This window comes from Canis lupus, chromosome 23, assembly GCF_003254725.2.
Source record: "Canis lupus dingo isolate Sandy chromosome 23, ASM325472v2, whole genome shotgun sequence".
Taxonomy (NCBI): Eukaryota; Metazoa; Chordata; class Mammalia; order Carnivora; family Canidae; genus Canis; species Canis lupus.
Window position 1 is genome coordinate 29,559,044 of NC_064265.1, and position 20,387 is coordinate 29,579,430.

The 20,387-nt window shown below is 39.9% G+C and overlaps 1 protein-coding gene across 1 annotated transcript in view; it reads right to left on the minus strand.

Moving 5' to 3' along the window:
* Positions 1 to 10,645: 10,645 nt before the first annotated feature.
* The window catches only part of ACAD11 (acyl-CoA dehydrogenase family member 11), a 109,531-nt gene continuing 99,789 nt past the window's right edge, over positions 10,646 to 20,387 (minus strand). The window contains exons 18-20 of the mRNA XM_025448852.3: positions 16,100 to 16,216; positions 14,973 to 15,082; positions 10,646 to 13,926 (exon numbers count right to left, since the gene is read on the minus strand). Of these exons, the coding sequence (XP_025304637.1) occupies positions 13,812 to 13,926; positions 14,973 to 15,082; positions 16,100 to 16,216 (342 nt within the window). The 3' untranslated portion in view covers positions 10,646 to 13,811. The remainder of the gene's footprint in view (positions 13,927 to 14,972; positions 15,083 to 16,099; positions 16,217 to 20,387) is intronic.

Here is a 20,387-nt window from a genome sequence, read left to right on the forward strand (position 1 = left end):
CATCCTCTCCAACATTTGTGGTTTCCTGTCTTATTTTCACCATTCTCAGTGGTGTCAGGTGGTATCTCATTGTAGTTTTGATTTGTATTTCCCTGATGGCAAGTGATGCGGAGCATTTCCTCATGTGCTTGTTGGCCATGTCTATGTCTTCCTCTGTGAGATTTCTGTTCATATCTTTTGCCCATTTCATGATCGGATTGTTTGTTTCTTTGCTGTTGAGTTTAATAAGTTCTTTATAGATCTTCAATACTAGCTCTTTATCTGATAGATCATTTGCAAATATCTTCTCCCATTCTGTAGGTTGTCTTTTAGTTTTGTTGACTGTTCCTTTTGCTGTGCAGATGCTTTTTATCTTGATTAAGTCCCAGTAATTCATTTTTGCTTTTGTTTCTCTTGCCTTCATAGATGTATCTTGAAAGAAGTTGCTGTGGCCAAGTTCAAAAAGGGTGTTACCTGTGTTCTCCTCTAGGATTTTGATGGACTCTTGACTCACATTTAGATCTTTCATCCATTTTGAGTTTATCTTTGTGTCTGGTGTAAGAGAATGGTCTAGTTTCATTCTTCTGTGGATGTCCAATTTTCCCAGGACCATTTATTGAAGAGACTGTCCTTTTTCCAGTGGATAGTCTTTCCTGCTTTGTTGAATATTAGTTAACCATAGAGTTTGAGGGCCCATTTCTGGTTCTCTATTCTGTTCCATTGATCTATGTGTCTGTTTTTGTGCCAGTACCACACTGTCTTGATGGTCACAGCTTTGTAGTACAGCTTAAAATCCAGCATTGTGATGCCCCTGACATTGGTTTTCTTTTTCAATATTCCTCTGGCTATTCGGGGTCTTTTCTGATTCCACACAAATCTTAAGATTATTTGTTCCAACTCTATGAAGAAAGTCTGTGGTATTTCCATAGGAATTGCATTGAACATGTAAATTGCCCTGGGGAGCGTTGACATTTTCACAATATTTATTCTTCCAATCCATGAGCATGGGATGTGTTTCCATCTCTTTGTGTCTTCCTCAATTTCTTTCAGAAGTGTTCTGTAGTTTTTACGGTACAAATCCTTTACTACTTTGCTTAGGTTTATTCCTAGGTATCTTATGGTTTTGGGTGCAATTGTAAATGGGATTGACTCCTTAATTTCTCTTTCCTCAGTCTCCTTGTCAGTGTATAGAAATGCCACTGATTTCTGTGCATTGATTTTGTATCCTGCCACATTGCTAAGTTGCTGTATGAGTTCTAACAATCTTGGGGTCGAGTGTTTTGGGTTTTCTATATATAGTATCATGTCATCTCTGAAATGGGAGAATTTGACTTCTTCTTTGCCAATTTGAATGCCTTTTATTTATTTTTGTTGCCTGATTGCTGAGGCTAGGACTTCTAGTACTATGTCAAATAGCAGTGGTGAGAGTGGACATCCCTGTCATGTTCCTGATCTTAGGGGAAAGGCTCTCAGTTTTTGCCCATTGAGAATGATATTTGCTATGGGCTTTTCATAAATGGCTCTTAAGATATTGAGGAATGTTTTCTCTATCCCTACACTCTGAAGAGTTTTAATCAAGAAAGGATGCTGTATTTTGTCAAATGCTTTCTCTGTGTCTATTAAGAGGATCATATGATTCTTGTTTTTTCTCTTATTGTTGTGACCTATCACATTGATTGTTTTAGGAGTGTTTAACCACCCTTGTATCCTGGGGATAAATCCCACTTGGTCATGGTGAATAATCCTCTTAGTGTATTGTTGGATCCTATTGGCTAGTATCTTGGTGAGAATTTTTATATCCATATTCATCAGGGATAGTGGTATATAATTCTTTTTGGTGGACCTTTTCTGATTTGGGGATCAAGGTAATGCTGGCCTCATAAAATGAGTTTGGAAGTATTCCCTCCCTTTCTATCCTTTGAAACAGCTTTAGTAGAATAGGTATTATTCTTTAAATGTTTGGTAGAATTCCCCTGGGAAGCAATCTGGCCCTGGACTTGTGTGTCTTGGGAGGTTTTTGATGACTGTTTCAATTTCCTTGCTGGTTATTGGCTTGTTCAGGTTTTCTATCTCTTCCTCTTCCAGTGTTGGTAGTTTGTGGGTTTCCAGAAATGCATCCATTTCTCTAGATTGCCTAATTTGTTGGCATATAGTTGCTTATAATACGTTTTTAAAATCATTTGTATTTCCTTGGTATTGGTTGTGATCTCTCCTCTTTCATTTGCAATTTTGTTGATTTATTCTATAGTTCTGGTCTCTATGTCATTGAGCTCTGTTCTAATCCTTATTATCTCTCTTCTGCTTTGTTTAGGCTTTATTTGCTGTTCTTTCCCCAATTCCTTTAGGTGCAAGGTTAGCTTGTGTATTTGAGTTTTTTCCAATTTTTTGAGGGAGGCTTGTATTGATTGCAATGTATTTCCCCCTTAGGACTGCTTTTTGCTGTATCCCAAAGAGTTTGAACAGTTGTATTTTCATTTTCCTTAGTTTCCATGAATCTTTTTAATTCTTCTCTAATTTCCTGGTTCCATTCATCTTTTAGCAGGATGCTCTTTAACTTCTACGTGTTTCAGTTTCTTCCAAATTCCTTCTTGTGATTGAGTTCAAGTTTCAAAGCATTGTGGTCTGAAAATATGCAGGGGACAATCCCAATCTTATGGTATCGGTTGAGACCTGATATGTGACCCAGTATGTGGTCTATTCTGGAGAACGTTCCGTGTGTACTTGAGAAGAATGTGTAGTCAGTTGCATTCAGATGGAATGTTCTGTATATATCTGTGAAATATATTTGGTCCAGTGTATCATTCAAGGTCCTTGTTTCTTTGGTGATGTTGTACTTAGAATATCTGTCATTTGCTGAGAGTGCTGTGTTGAAGTCTCCTACTATTAGTGTATTATTATCTAAGTATTTCTTTACTTTGGTTATTAATTGATATACTTGGCAGCTCCCACATTAGGGGCATAAATATTCATAACTGTTAGGTCTTCTTATTGGATATAGTGTCCCTCTTCATCTCTTACTACAGTCTTTGGTATAAATTCTAATTTATCTGATATGAGAATTGCTACCCCAGCTTTCTTTTGAGGACCATTTGAATGGTAAATGGTTCAATTTCTGTCTATCCTGGAAGCTCTTTATCTCTCCTTCTATTCTGAGTGACAGCCTTGCTGGATAAAGTAGTCTTGGCTGCATGTTTTTCTCATTTAGGGCCCTGAATATATCCTGCCAGCCCTTTCTGGCCTGCCAGGTCTCTGTGGAGAGGTCTGCTGTTAATCTGATATTTCTCCCCATATAAGTTAAGAATTTTCTCTTTATCTTTGGAATTTGAAGTTTCACTATTAAATGTCAAGGTGTTGAACATTTTTTATTGATTTGGGGGGATCCTCTCTATCTCTTGGATCTGAATGCCTGTTTCCTTCCCCATATTAGGGAAGTTCTCAGCTATGATTTGTTCAAATATGCTTTGTGGTCCTCTCTTTCTCTTAGCCTCTTCTGGAATCCCAATTAGATGTATATTCTTCCTTCTCAAGCTATCGTTTATTTCGCTAAGCCTTTCCTTGTTGACTCTTAATAGTTTTTCTCTTTTTTCCTCAGCTTCCTTCCTTTCCACTTGTCTTCTATGTTATTCACTCTGTCTTCCATCTCATTAACCCTAGCAGTGGGATCCCTGGGTGGCGCAGCAGTTTGGCACCTGCCTTTGGCCCAGGGCGCGATCCTGGAGACCCGGGATTGAGTCCCACATAGGGTTCCCAGTGCATGGAGCCTGCTTCTCCCTCTGCCTGTGTCTCTGCCTCTCTCTCTCTCTCTCTCTCTCTCTGTGACTATCATAAATAAATAAAAATAAAAATAAAAATAAATAAAAATTAAAAAAAAAAAAACCCTAGCAGTTAGAGCATCCAGTTTGGATTGCATCTCAGTTAAAAACATTTTTAATTTTGGCCAGATTAGATCTCAATTCTGCAGTAAGAAATCTCCTGGGTCCTTTCTGCCTTTTTCCAGAGCCACCAGTAACTTTATAATTGTACTTCTGAATTGAATTTCTGACATCGTATTTAAGTCCATGTTCAGTAACTCTGACAGAGTATTGCTTCTGGTTCTTTCATTTGAGGTGAATTCTTCCTTCTAGTCATTCTGTCCAGTGCAGAGTGGCTATATAAGCGAGCTGAATCAAAAATATCAACCACCACCTAAGTAAAATACACCCTAGATGATTCTGAAGAGGTCAGAGACCAGAAAATAAAAGAAAAAGAACAAAATAAAACAAAAAGACCATTAACATGAAAAACAAATTTTAAAACAAAATAGTAAAAATTAAAAACCAAGGCCAAAAACAAGAATGAAAAGAAGAAAAGGAAGGAAGGAAAGGAGGGAGGGAGGGAGGGAGGGAAGGAGGGAGAGAAGGAGGGAGGGGCTGGATGGTAGTGGTAAGGAAGTGGTGGTGGAGAGAGATTATAGTCTCCCTGAGAGGACCTAGAGGGTGATCCTCTTGGTTCTGAGTGTATTTTGTTCTGTATGTTAGAAGATGCTCAATCCCAAGTTTATATAAACCAGCAATACTTATATAAGGACCCAACATCAACCTCAAAAACGTAAACAAGATTAAAGAGGGGGGCATAATGGGAAGGAAGAGTGAATATAGTCTCACAGAATGAAGCAACACGGTGTTCCACGTGGTTCTGGGTGTATTTTGGTCGTGCGTTAGAAGGTACTAACTTCCACCATTGTAAAACAAAACGACAGAAAAAAAAAAAAAACATATCTTATATATCTCCCAAAATTAAATTGAATATGTTGAAGGGGGGATCCCTGGGTGGCGCAGTGGTTTGGCGCCTGCCTTTGGCCCAGGGCGCGATCCTGGAGACCCGGGATCGAATCCCACGTCGGGCTCCCTGCATGGAGCCTGCTTCTCCCTCTGCCTGTGTCTCTGCCTCTCTCTCTCTCTCACTATCATAAATAAATAAAAATTAAAAAAAAAAAAATGAATATGTTGAAGGGAATCCAAAAGTGAAAAATATATCTAAGACATCTAATTGTAGAAATATGAAAGTCAAAAGGGAAAAAGCTTAACAATGAAGAGTTGGTAAAATATTACAGTTAAGGCAGGAAAAGAGAAAAAAAATTCGAAATTTTTAACCTGATATAAAAATGAGTCATAATAAGAAAGAAGAAAAAAAGATCCTCTAGTTCTATATACTATTTTCCCTCAGTCCTAGAGCTTTCCAATGCTCCTTGTTCTTATAAACTCACTTTTCCCTTGTTCTTCCAGCAGTTCTGGGGGAGGGGTCTTCTGCACTGATTCTCAGGTGTCTATGCCTGGGTGGAAATATCCCGCCCCTTGCCAGGTGCTGAGCTCAGTATGAACTGTTTATCCCACGAGGCCTTTGTTCCCTAGAGGCCCCACCTCCCCCAGGTGCAAGGTGAAAAGAAGAGAGAAAAAATGGTGCTGGCCAGATTTCCTGCTCTGGAGTCAAGCTCCCTGTGAGTAACCGCAGTCTCCCGTCCACACTGGCCTAGATGCTCCTGGGGGCAGGCGCAGGTGCACTGATCTGTACAGTTTGTGGGGCGCCCAGCAGCAGGAGAATTCTTGCTTTCCTGTGCCCTCCCCACTTCCACCTGCCCCAGGGGGACCACCTGCCCCAGGGGGAACGGAGGATAGTCAGCTTTGTCTGCTTTGGCACCCTTGGATCAGGGCCCTATGCCACTGGACCCACACTCCCAGTGAGGTCTCTCTCGAAAGGAACAGAGGACAACTGCCTCCTTCCATTGCTGGGCTCTAGGGTAAAGGGAGTTCCGGAGCTGGTGCACGTAACCAGCTGGCTTCTCCCAAATGCCCCAGAGGGTTGTGGCACTCTAGCCCTTTACTGAGATCAGACAGTGGTTTGCAGTGAGCTTTTTCCTGGGCGCCCCTCCTCTTATAGTGTCTCCAGGAATCTTGGTGCTTCACTGCCGCTCCTGTGATTTTGCCCTATTTCCCTGCTAAGCACTTTTCCCTCTTTTTCTTTTTTTTTTAAGATTTTTATTTATTTGTGAGACAGAGATGGAGAGTGTGGGTGCAGGGGGAGAGAGAGAAAGAATCTGAAGCAGACTCTGCACCAATCACAGAGCCTGACATAGGGCTTGATCCCACAACTGGGAGATCATGACCTGAGCTGAAACCAAGAGTCAGATGCTTAACTGACTGAGCCACCCAGGTATCCTATAGTTTTTGTTTTTCTGAAAAACTCTCTATCTCCCCTTGAAGTCTACATTGATGATAAAGCTCATTTGAGCTGAATTTCTTTGCAGTCCTAAAGACACTGGGCAAAACTCATTCTAATTTAAGTAGGCAGAATTGATGTTTTAACAAAAGGGAAAGAAAAAAATTAAGAGAAAAGTTATGTTTTGTTTATTAAAATGAGAACTTCACATTTTTTTTAATGAATAAATAAAGCAATGATGCTTAAAAAAACCTTTCTGAGTATTTTAGGTTGTACAGTTTTTCCTTTTAGTACTCCCTCACATAGAGTCTAGGTGCTTTTCCATCACTGGCTTTTTCCACTGGGTCTAGAGTGAATGAAACTGCCTGCGAGCCTTCAGAGAGGGGAAATCTCAGTTTCCTCTAGCATTTTGGGACACCAAGAAGTCAGTCCCATTTCCAAGCCCGATGTTCTGGGGACTCACCATTCTGGGGTGCCCAGTGTGGGGCACCAACCCTTCATCCTTCTCCAGAAGTGTCTGTCTGGTGAGATCCCACCCTCTTGTGGGTCAGCACATTGGGGGTGGTTGTTTTTGTGTTTTGGGTCTTTTTGCCAACCATGTCTCTGTTCCTCTTACCCATCTTGATGTGGTCCTTCTATCCTTTATTGTAGACAGAAGTTCATCTATTTTTTTCAGATCTTTTTCAGAGGGAAATGATCCATATGTAGCTGTAGATTTGGTGTGTTCATGTTGGGGGGCGGGGAGTTCAGGATCTTCCTATACAGTCATCTTGGACCTCCCTCTAGCCTACTTAAATTTAAAAACTGATAAATCAGTTTTTGAAAAATTTTAAGTATGTTTGGGGCAATTTGAATATGTAAATATGCTTTTTCAACTGTAAACTTTATGAAATTTATATACAGTTAACTTTTTATAGTTCATGTATTTCCACTGAAAATTTAGCCTCCAAATTGAGATGTGTTGTAAATTTAAAATATACTCTATAGATTTTGAGGGGGACAGTATAAAATATCTTAGTATTTTTTTATATTGATTACATGTTGAAATGATATGTGGATATATTAGGTTACACAAAATATATTGTTAAAATTAATTTCACATGTTGCTTTTTACTATTTTTAATGTGGCATCAGAAAATTTAAAATGACACATGTGGTTTGAATTATGTTTCTCTTTCTTCTTCCTTTTTGAGGACAGGCTGGGGGTGGAAGTGTACCTGAGCTTGGCCAACCAAACGCTCCTTAGAGCCCAAGCACATGCCTGCGGCAAGGACAAAGAAATGGTGGGCAGGTTGGAGGATGGTAAGCCACTGCAGGGGTTACTCCTCCTAACTGTGAGTGTCTTGGTGAAATCCTCAGAATTCTTAGTCTTCCACGTCCACACCCACCTAACAGATTCCTTTTTTGCTCACATTAGCCATGTTTACAGCCAAACACCCTGACAGACCTGATCAGGAAGTGAGTCTCTGCCCTAACCCTTGTTTCACAGAAATCCCTGGTATACCTTGTTACCACTGAAGTCACACAGTCGCTGGGGAAGCTGAGTCTATATTAAGCTCGTTAGGGAATTCTGATGCTCAGCTAGGGTTGAGATCTTTTAAGAATCTGGCCAGTGAGCAAACAGCCTATGTTATCATACTTCTGATATAGAGGTTAAACAAACTTCCTGGGATCCCTGCTCTCCTACAGGTGAAGGCATTCCATGCATTCAACAAATATTTATTGAGGATCTATTATGCATGCTTCAAGTATTGTCCTATATACTAAGGGTAGAGCAATGAGTAAAAAAATCTCTCTTTGCTAAAGCATACTTTTTAGTAGGGAATAAAGGGACAATAAGCCAGATTAAAAGAAGAAAGATACATAATATGTTACATGGTGACAGTTCTAAGAAGAAAACCAAACCAAGGGGGTAAGGAGAGAGAGAGAGAGAGCGCGCGCACTAGAAGGGCATAGAAATTTAGATGGGATGATCACAGAAGGAAAAACCTAGAATGTCACATTTTCAGGAAAGGAGCAAGCCTTGAGAATATGGGGGTGGGGAAAGAGCTTTCTAGGCAAACAGAAAAGCAAGTGCAAAGAGCTTAAGGTAGAACCTTGGGCTTGAAGTTGACAAAAAGTTCCTTAATTAGGCCACTCCAATTTTCGAGGGTAAAAACTGCTCAAGGTTTCTGCATGCTGGAAGCTGCCACTGAGGAGAGGTGCTGGGCAGGACTAGCTTGTCCTGAAGGGTGAAAGGAGAAGGTCAGAGTTCTGTGCATGGAGTTGGTGGGACTGTTGCCTTAATGACTTCTTCAACCTTGTGTAACTTGGTGTGTCATTTTGGAATTTGCATTCACTCTTGCTAATTTAAGGAATCTCAAGAGGATTAGGAATGGAGTAAGCAGCTTCTAGGCCAGACACCACCTGTGGCCAGATGGCAGCCCCACTACACCCAGAGTACTCCTTGCTAAGGAGCGAATCTCTGACTCTCATGAGAGGCACTATGCATGTTTTCAGCCAGGTGACTGAGAGCTAGGTCTTTGAACTTTAGCCAGGAACACCTTATTTCCAGGGTACCATCTAATCCTGGCCAGCACATGGAGACGGGGACTTACGTACACCTGTCTGTCCAAGTGTACTCTAGGGACAGATAGCCTGTTAATAGTTGGATTTTGATTTTTTTTCTTCATGCATGTGGATAATCAAAAGTAAAATTAGAGTAGCCTAATTTCCCAAGAGTAGGTGGAGAGCTTTCCCTCCTACACAGGGAGGAACATTTTGAATGGACAGCCTCAGCCTGCTGGAATGAGAAAACCCAGAAAGGCTCTCTTGCACATTCTGTCCTCATGAGAGGACCCTATTTTTAATAAGAGACAAATATTTCTAATTTAAGAAAAAAAATCTGGGATACTGGAGAAACAGCAGAAGACCAGTGTGGTTGATGTGGGGTAAGGACAAAGAATGGTAGAAACTGAAGTGAGAGGTAAGGGCATTGTGGGGAAGAGGCATCTACAATCTCCACCTTCACTCATTTTGAAAGAGTGTAACATGAGTCTTCACCAGGGTGGTGAAGGAGTGCTGCCCATCAGCCATCAGCCCAGCAGGTGAAGGAGTGCTGCTGAAGTGCCGTCCTGAGAGAGGTAGCAGTCCAGGATAATCACCCTTTGTTTGTTCACATAGTTTTGGTGAAGATAAGGCAGAGAAAAGCCCTTGTTTCACAGAGCTTATCACACTAGACACACACAAGAATGTGTGTGAATTTTCTTCATGATAAACACATAATGAGAACTACTGAAAAAAAGAGAAAGAAAAATATTGAGGCAGGGTCACAAACCCTAAATGGTCTTTGCCCCGAATTAAGTGAGGACACTTCCCAGAATCCTGTTTATTTGGAAACTTGGAAATTCTAGCGATCACCAACAGTGGTTTTATTTTCTTAGGAGTCCTGACTTCCCTTTGCACCGAGTGCTGGTCACAGCACTCTGGCTGATTAGATTGGATTGGAAAGCAGGAAAACTTAAAAAGTGTGTGCATTCCCCTGGATTGTTAAATACTCATGAAGCCTTATTTCAATCACCTGATTTGCCCAAACTGCTGTGCACCCTTCTATGCTGGGGCACCAGTGTCCTCTCCAGCTACCTGTAACCCATTGTAGGTCTGTGTTCATGGGCCAGAGCTTAAGCTCTGCTCTGCTCCATCTGCAGGCATATAAATAAATGCTTTGCCCTCTCACCAACTACAAATCAGGGATCATCCATGCTCATTCATTCATACTTTTTTTTTTTGAGTGCTTATGATCATACTTTCTGCTCTATGTTTCCAAGGTAAAATATCAAAGATCAAAAAGATTCTTAACTGGCTACACCCCTGGACAAGCTCTACTCAACTCCCATGACTGCTTTTGTGTGGAGCCTTGTGGAAACTTCTCTGTCAGGCTGTCATGAGGCCCTTCCTCCCTGCTGCTGACCACCTGCAAATCTTGGAGACGTCTTGATGGGTACAACACTGCCTGATGAACTCTCCTTCTTCCTGTCTTCCTGCCAGGTGGTTACTAAAGAGGGCAACTTGTCATTTCGAAACCATGTAGCATGGCTGACTGTCTCAGGTGTACTGCTGTATAGTGACTCCCAGGGACAGCCAGCCTGAGGACAGCCTAGAAATGGCTCTGAGCTCCCATGCTTACAGTCAGTCCATTCATTCACCATGGGCCAAGGAAAAGCATCCCTCATCTTTTCCTTCTTTGGAGACTGGAATTTTCTTTTCAAAACAACCCTCACTATTCTTTGTAACATTGTATGTAAATCAAATGAAAGGTAGGGGAGAGAAGTGAATATGGGCCACATGGAGTGACTTGCCATAGGGATGGTTGAGTATATGGCAGATATAGATAAAAACAGATGAATTGAAATAAGTCAACCAGCAATTGCACCAGATTTCCTCAAAGATACGGGACAAAATTACCACAAAATTTTAAGTACCAGACATAACCTTTAATTTTTTTAAAGATTTTATTTATTTATTCATGAGAGATACAGAGGGGGAGAGAGGCAGAGACACAGGCAGAGAGAGAAGCAGGCTCCATGCAGGGAGCCTGATGTGGGACTCGATCCCAGGTCCCCAGGATCACACCCTGGCTGAAGGCAGTGCTAAACCACTGAGCCACCCGGGCTGCCCCAACCTTTAATTTTAATTGTTCAGAAACCATCCTGATTTCTAAGTCACAACTTTTAAAACTAGAAATAAGGTTCGATAGCTTGGGTTGTAAGATTTTATCTGCTTCAAATGAGGAAACCTTATAAAATATTGTGGTTTAGAAATATCTAAGTGCTTCTACATAGCTTCAATGATTATCACAATACACTCTCAGTAGGTAAAGCTCCTCTAGATTAAATGGTTAATCCCTGGGTAGGGAAAGAAAAATGAGGTGCAGAGAGATTAAGGCTCAAAGGCAAATGTTTCAGAGGCCCATGTGACACACAGGAATCAGAGTCCAGGTCTGTCTGTGTCAAATGTCTGCTCTCCATTCCAGGAAGACATTTAAATTACCTTTGGACATCAATAAATGTATGTGATGTGTATGCTAATAAAACAAGAGTTTTAAAGTTTTTAGAAATAAAAATATTTCCACTTGAACATTTAAAATTTTACCAGTTAATGGTCCAATGGCATGCATACTAGAAAGGTAACAAGAAACAGATGAAATTAAGTTTAATAATAAATTTTAATTCAGTACAGGCATACCTCAGAGATGCTGCAGGATTGGTTCCAGACTACCACAATAAAGTGAATGTGGCAAAAAAGGAAATCAAACAAATTTCCTGGTTTCCCAGTGCATATAAAAGTTATATTTACACTATACTGTACTCTTAAGTATGCAATAACCATTGTCTAAAAAAACAGTGTAAACACCTTAATTAATGCTTTAGGGTTGCCTGGCTGGTTTAGTGTGTGGAGCATGGGACCTCTGATTTCAGGGTTGAGAGTTTGAGCCCAACGTTGGGTGAAGCGATTACTTAAAAAAATACTTTATTGCTAACAAAAATTGCTAACCATCACCTGAACTTACTTTTTTTTTTTTTTTTAAGATTTTATTTATTTATTCATGAGAGATACACAGAGAGGGGCAGAGACACAGGTAGAGGGAGAAGCAGGCTCCTTGCAGGGAGCCTAATGTGGGACTCGATCCCGAGACCAGGATCACACCCTGAGCCAAAGGCAGAGGCTCAACTGCTGAGTCACCCAGGCGTCCCCATCACCTGAACTTTCAGTGAGTCTTTTTGCTGGTAGAGGGTCTTGCCTCGATGTTGATGGCTGCTCACTGACCAGGGGAGCGGCTGCTGAAGTTCGAAATGGCTGGGGCAATTTCTTAAAATAGGACAGTGAAGTCTGCTGCATGAATTGACTCTTTTCCTCATGAACTAATTCTCTGTAGTGTGTGATGCTATTTGATAGCATTTTACCCACAGGAGAACTTCTTTCAAAATTGGAGTTAAAACTCTGAAATCCTGCTGCTGCTTTATCAACTAAGTTAATGTAATATTCTAAATCTCTGTCATTTCAACAATCTTTACAGCATCTTGATTTTTTTTTTTTCACAGCATCTTGATTTACCTCAAGAAACGACTTTCTTTGCTCATCCGTAAGAAGCAGCACCTCATCCATTCCAGTTTAATCATGAGATTGCAGCAGGTCAAATGTAATAATAATGGATGACTTTGAAATACTGAAAGAATTATTAAACTGTGACACAGAGACCTGAAGTGAGTAAATGCTGTTGGAAAAATGGCATGGACTTGCTTGATGCAGAGTTGCCACAAACCTTTAATTTATAAGAAGTTCAAAAAGTGAAGCACAATAAAACAAGGTATGCCTTATATTTGCATTTCATCATTTCGATATGTAATCACTACTTAAAAAGTACTGAGATATTTTACCTTTTTTTCATACTAAGTCATCAAAATTTGGTATGCATTTTACACTTACTCTGTTTCTTAATTTGGATGCTAAATTTTCAGCCAAAATACTGTACTTAGACTTCATAAAATTTACATTTGATAAAGTCAATTCACATACCCAAGTTATTGCAAAGCATACTTAAAAGTTTCCCAGTAACTGAGTTAAGAATCAGTATTTAATTAAAATTCTCAACAATCAAAAGTTCCTCGGTTGCACTAGGCACAATTAAAGTGCCCAAGAGTCACATGTGGCCAGTGGCCATTATCTTGGGCAGCACTGATTTAAAGAGCTACGAGGATGTTTGCTTAGGAGGTTGATATTAACAGGGTGGCATTCTGAGAAGACAGTTTGTAAGGTCTTCTCAAAATTAAAGAACTTTTTGTAGCTTAAACTACCCACTGTTCTCATCAACATAGTATACTTAATTAAATTTTTTCTTAATATTTTTTCATAATATGCATGTTTTATTTATTTATTCATTTTAAAAATTTATTTATGATAGTCACACAGAGAGAGAGAGAGAGAGAGAGGCAGAGACACAGGCAGAGGGAGAAGCAGGCTCCATGCACCGGGAGCCCGATGTGGGATTCGATCCCGGGTCTCCAGGATCGTGCCCTGGGCCAAAGGCAGGCGCCAAACCGCTGCGCCACCCAGGGATCCCTATGCATGTTTTATAGCAAACTTGAAACTGTATCAGATTTTATGTATAAATGCTTTCTATTGAATTAGGAAAAGGCTTCTCTGAATTCTAAAGTGATTCTATCAGCCACGTGTCTTTCTCCAGTGCAAATATGGTAGTACTACAAAGTGTTCAACTACCCCTTAAAGCCCACCATAGTTTATACAAGCAATAACTCCTTGAATATTTACTCAAATGGAACAATTCTTGGGAATCAGTAAGTGAAGATATGTTTATGCCTATGGTTTAGCTCTCCAGTTTACTTCATTATTTCTTTACAAGTTGAGTGTTTGAAAAATAAAGCCTAACACATGGTAATAAGCTAAATGATGGCAGCTATAGAATTTCTTATTTAACTTAAACCTTTGTGACCCTTGAAATTATAATACCCAATGATCAAAACAGATGCTCAGATCTTTACTGAACATGAGTAATTAAGCCTGTGCTCACACTGGTGCAAAGCTGGAACAAGGCACAAATGCCAGAGCCGGTGAAGTGTCTGGTGAGACGCCGCCGCCCCCTACATCTTGGACTTCGCGTCTCTGGCTTGATCCCGCAGCTCCATTGCTGCGATTGTTGAGAGGTGGACTTCATCAGGCCCATCTGCTAAGCGCAGAGCCCGAGTTAGGGCATACCTGTGAACACAAAAGGAGCAGGAATAGCAGGAGTTATCTAGGAGGAACATGGTGCTTTAACATCAGTCAGTCTGACTCTAAGCCAAGACAATTCATTTTTGAAATCTTGCCACGGCAGTGACAAGAGAAAGAGCACAAAGAGAATCAAGGAGAGTAAGCCACTGAAAGTTCTCACTTTGGGAAGAGGAATCTTAAATGGCCCAGTGCAATGGGCTTAATCTCAGTCTTGGTTTGCTTTAGGGTTCTAGAAGTTGCTAGAACTAAGAGATATCTTAGGTAAGCCACAAGGAATGAAGTATAATACACTATACACTATAAATATGTGGTAATATATTTCATTCTTATGGTCAAAAATTGATGGGAAAAACTGTGGGGCACCCAACTCATCTCCAGTGTCGGAGAGAAGGTATCATGGGGACTGTGCAGTAACGGGCACTGGAGAGTTCAACTCCCAGCCTCCAGGACATGACATGGTCACTGGCCTGAGGCATCCCTGCGGAGGTGGCAAACAGTCCTAAAGACATACCTAAGCCTGGCTCTGGGTGCCCTTTGCCATATGTGCTCCTGTCTGATCATTCTGGTTTCAGGGTGAACCCCTATGTCATTTCCTCAATACCCACGAACCCCAATGTCCCCCCCTCAGTGTAAAAGTTGACACCATTGAGTGAAGGGTATAATTGTAATCATAAGAGTAACCATTTATTGTACTGGGCACCTGTATTACCTCATTTAGCCTTCAATTATACTTTAAGTTAGTATCTTTTTTTTTTTTTTTTAAGGTTTTATTTGTTTGGGAAAGAGAGCATAGGCGGTGGGAGAGGGAGAAGCAGACTCCCCGCCTAGCAGGGAGCCCGATGAGGGCCTCGATCTGAGGACCCCAGGATCATGACCTGAGCCAAAAGCAGATATTTAACCAACTGAGCCACCCAGGGCCCCCGAGTTAATATCTTTCTTTTCTTAAACAATTAGGATCAAAGCAGCTGTAGATTTTTAATTCCATTCTAAGCCTGTCAAGTGTAGATGATTACTAAGTGACATCTACTTACATATTAGCCAGAGGGAAATCCTGGGAAACGCCTGCACCTCCACATACTTGGATTGCCCGGTCAATAATTTTGCAGACAGCCCTAGGGGCAGCCACTTTAATCATTGCAATCTACATAAGCAAGATATAAAAAGAATGTTTCTTTCTTAGACAATACACAATGTGGGAAAATTTGATATAATCTGTATTTTCTCTGTGAAATGAGACAAGGGAACTTTCCCACATGAATTCACCCACTGAAACAGGATCTTTGATGGAAGCCAACAAAGAGATCTGTTGTAATGTGGCTAGTGGCCATATTTCAGTCAATACAGACATTCTGGAAAAATCTCTTCCAAATCATATTTTATTATTTATAACTTGTCTTGTTTCCAAAAGGATTTAAGGCAGCTGATAAATCACATCATCACCTTAGGGATCATAAAAAGATTTTAAGAGCCTTCATTAATCACTTTTCTCTTAGCAATTTTTATTGGTTTTTAGAATGAATTGAGTGATCATGTTCTTACTCCATATAAGCCAGAAACATAAAAAGGTAGGAGAGGCATTTTTTTTTTTAAGATTTTATTTATTTGTCAGAGAGAGTATATAAGCAGGGGGAGTGGGCAGAGGGAGAAGCAGACTCCCCACTGAGCAAGTAGCCTGAAGCAGGACTCGATCCCAGGACCCTGCAATCATGACCTGAGCCAAAGGCAGATGCTTAACCAACTGAGTGACCCAGGCGTCCTGAGAGGCATCTTTCATGAAACATTTATACTCTGTGGTAGCAAAGTGCTATGCACTCTTTATCATCTTAGTCACTCTTCACTAGAACCCTAGGCCATAGGCAGAAAGGTCAAATACTTTTTGCTCAAGGCTACCTGGCAGAAAGTGCCATCCTGGGTATAATTCCAAATCTGCATAGTCTAGGATTTCCCTACACTCTGTTGCTGCATCCCAAGAATGCTGAAGATATTCTGCATCCTGAAAATCATTCCCTAAAAAAGTGACATATATTTATAATCTTAATACTAAAATCACATGGAAGCTTCCAAAATTCTGAGTGCCATCAAGGTACCACAAAACCTGAAATGCCCAGTGGGAGAAAGGAACTGAAGGTTTGGCAGACTGTGGTCCAAGGGACCTCACCTCCTTCTTAGCGGCAGCGCTGCCCAAAGTGTCAATGCTGTGGGCGGCTTTCAGGGTCAACAGACGTATCTTCTCAATGGCAATGCGGCTTTCGGCAATCCAGTGAGCCACAACCTCCTGCAGGGGGGGGAGCAAAGGGAGCAAAAAGGAGTGATAAACTGGCATGAGTCCATATCTATCACAACCATCTGACACACTGTAGGCCAAGGACTGTTCCCAGCCTTACTGTTTTTTAATGGAAGAGTTAATTCGTTTGATATATACCAACCAACCATATATTTGTGGAATGCTACAGTTAACACTGCTAGATGTTGGAAAAAAATTGTATTTGCTCAGAAAAATAATTTATTTTGGATATCTTGATATCTAAAGTCAAGGTGGCTGAACTGAGCAACTGTCTTATTGCCAGAACATTCTTCACTAGCCCTCCTGAATGCTAATCTCATAGTCTTACTGAAACTTGGATAAATGTCTGATGGTGGAGTTGCTTACAGATAATCGAGATGATCCCCAAGGACAATTTTAGTGTGGGTAAGGTGCAGCAGTCTGCTGTTGTGCTATTATTTAGTAACAGTGACCTTTACCTTTGAGGAATAGTTCTATGAATTGTACCACATGTACAGATTACTGTGACCAAAGTCAAGATACAGAACAGTTCCATCTCCCATTAAAGCTGCTGCCCCTTTTTAATCACACCCTCCCGAACCCCTAAACTCTTGCAACCAAGGATCAGTTATCAGTCACTACAGTTTTGCCATTTTCAGAATGTCATATAAATGGAATCATGTAGCATGTATTCTCTAGAGGCTGGCTTCTTTCCCTCAGCATAATGCTTTTGAGTGTCACCAAATTGTTCTGTGTACCGTCTATTTTTTTTTTTTAATCACTGAGTAGTATTCCACTGTAAGGATGTATCAGTTTGTTTATCCATTCACCTGCTGAAGGATATTTGGGTTGTTTCTAGTTTTTGGTGATTATTAACAGAGCTTCTGTAATCATGTGCATACACGTTTTTGTATGACTATACTTTTCATTTTTTAAAGCAGATGCAGGGAACAGAATTATTAGATCATCTGGTAAATGCTTATAAGAAACTGTCAAACAATTTTCCAGACCAATTGTACCATTTTGCATTCCCACCAGCAGTGTATAATGGTTTTAACTGCTCTCCAAAACATCAGCACTCAGTACTGTATTTTTTAAAAATATATTGGTCTTTTTAACAGTGTGCAGAGCAATTTCATGTTACTTTAAATTTGCATTTCCCTATGACTGATGATGTTGATCACCTCTTGATGTGCTTGTGCTTTGCCATCTATATATTCTCTTTGGTGATACATCTGTTCATGTCATTTCCCCAGTTTTTAAATTAGGTTGTTTTCTTACTGCTGTTTGGAAATTTCTTTATTAAGGATACAAATCAACAGTCACAGGGGCAATTTGCAAATATCTTCTCCTAGTCTGTAGCATTTTCATTCTCTTAATAGTGTGACTTTCAAAGAACAAATGTGATTAAATTTAATGATGTCCAATTTGCCAATTTCTTCTCTTATGGTTGTGCTTTTGGTGCATATCTTAAGAACATTTTGCCGGGCAGCCCTGGTGGCTCCACGGTTTAGCGCCACCTTCCGCCCAGGGTGTGATCCTGGAGACCTGGGATCGAGTCCCGCGTTAGGCTCCCTGCGTGGAGCCTGCTTCTCTCTCAGCCTGTGTCTCTGCCTCTCTGTCTCTCATGAATAAATAAAAACAAATAAAAAGAACATTTTGCCTAATCCCAAGTCACAAAGATTTATCCTTATTTTTTTTTCTTAAAAATTTTATAGTTTTACCTCTTACATTTAGATCTATGATTTATTTGGAGTTAAATTTTGTGTGAGGTGTGAGGTTAAGGACAAGGTGCATTTTTTTGCCTATGAATGTCCAACTGTTCCAATAGCATTTACTATAAAGATTAACTTTTTCTCCATTGAACTGCCTTTGTACCTATATAAAATATCATTTAACCTATATTTTTATAGATCTATTTCTGGACTCTGTTCTGTTCCAAAGATCTATGTGTATCTCTCTCTGCTAATACCACATAGTATTTAGATGAGGTAGTGATTTGATTCCTTCAACTTTCTTCCTGCTCCAGCTTTTTGTTATTTTACTTTCTTTGCATTTCATATAATTTTTAGGGCCAGACTGCCTATATATCTACAAAAATGTCCTGCCAGGATTCATACTGGAAATTCTTTAAATCTGTAGGATTAATTTGAGGAGAGCCGACATCTTTACTGTTGGTCTAACAGTCCGTGAACACAGTATTTCTGTTTATTTAGGTTTCCTTTTATTTCTTTTACCAATTTTATAATTTTTAGCATTTGGATGCTACACATTTTGTTAGATCTGTGCCTTTTTAAAAGCCTATTGTAAACAGCATTTTAAGAATTTCAGTTTCCATTTGTTCATTGCTAGTGTATAAACAATAAATTAATTTTATGTGTTGATCTTATATCCCAAGACTTTGCTAAGTTCCATTAGTTCTGGGAAAATTGTTTTGTTTGGTAGATTCCTAAGGATTTTCTATCAATCATTTTGTCTGTGAATACAGATAGTTTTACCTCCTTTCCCCCCCAAACTATATGTACTTTTTTTCTTGACTCACTGCATTGGCTAGGACTTCCTCTATGATGAAAAATAGGAGTGGTTAGAGTAAACATCCTTGCTTTGTTCCCAGTCTTGGGGGAAAAACACTTAGTCTTTCATCATTAAGCATGATGTTAACTGTAAAATTTTTTAGATGCTCTGCATTGGGTTGAATAAATTCCTTTCTATTCCTAGTTTGCTGAGTTTTTATTATGAATACTTGTTAATTTTGTCAAGCGCTTTTCTGGATCAGTTGACATGATTGTGTGCTTTTTCTTTTTCAGGCTACTATGGCAGATTATAAAAATTACTTTTCTAAGTAATTTTTGAATATAAATCAGCTTTGCATTCCTGGGATAAACCTTACTTGGCTGTGATATAATATTCTTTTTATATATTGCTGGACCTTATCTCCTAGTAGGTTTTTGCATCTATATTGGTCTAGTTCTTATCTGGTTTTGGATTAGGGCAATTCTGTCCTCATAAAATAAGTTGACAAGTGTTTCCTCCATTTCTAATTTGTGGAAGAAGTTGCATAGAATTGGTGTTATTTCTTCTTTAACTATTTAGTATCATTTATCAGTGATACCATCTAGGCCTGATCATTTCTTATTTCAGGAGCTTTAAAAGTATGAATTCAACTTCTTTAACAGTTGTAGAATACTCTGATTATCTATTTCACCTTCAGTGAGTTTTGGTAGTTTATGACTCTTAAGGAATTAGTCCATTTTATCTAAGTTGTTAAATTTATATGCTCTGCACACTTGCCAGAATGTGTAGGTTTCAAGGCCCAGACCTGGACTTAAGGAACCTCCACTTCAGCTCAGCTCCAAGCTCCATTCCCCAATTCAGCTTTTCCCAGAGAGTTCTGCATTGTATTTATAGGTACCTACATAGATTAATAATGTTGTCACTTCCAGTGACTTCTACTTCCAGAAAGATGAAGTAGATGCACTTTTCCCTATTTTCTTATTGAATATAACTAAAAACCTGGGATTTTCTATAAAACAAACACTGGTAAATAGAAGGAGGCAGACTGGCTAAGCTAAAAGAATAATACGGTAGTGAGTTCCCTGGGTTTTCTTTTTGCCTAATACATCCTAGACTTGGAGCTGAAAAAGTCAGCAAATTGAAAATGCCCATGAGCACCGACAAAATTTTTTTTAAAATACCCCCAACAAAAATCTACTCTACCTGAAGGTTTGGATAGGGGCAGCCTAGCAAAACAGAAAACTTTTATTTTTTTTCAAAAAAAGATTTCATTTATTTATTTGAGATAGAGAGAGGGAGAGAGAACACATAAGCAGTGGAGAGGAACAGAGGAGAGGGAGAAGAAGACTCCCTGCTGAGCAAGTGTGAAGTGGGGCTCTATCCCAGGACCCTGAGATCATGACCTGAGCTGAAAGCAGAGGCTTAACTGACTGAGCCACCCAGGTGCCCCCAAACAGAAAACATTTAAAAGTCACCAATCACAAGGAAAGAGACCGAGAGAGGAAGAAAGAAGCAGACAAGAACAACCAGAAAAGAATTAGCAAAATGGCAATAAGAACATATCTAGCAGTTGAACATCTGCCTTCGGCTCAGGGCCTGATCCCAGGATTGGGGATGGGGCCCTGCATCAGGCTTCCTGCATGGAGCCTACTTCTCCCTCTGCCTGTGT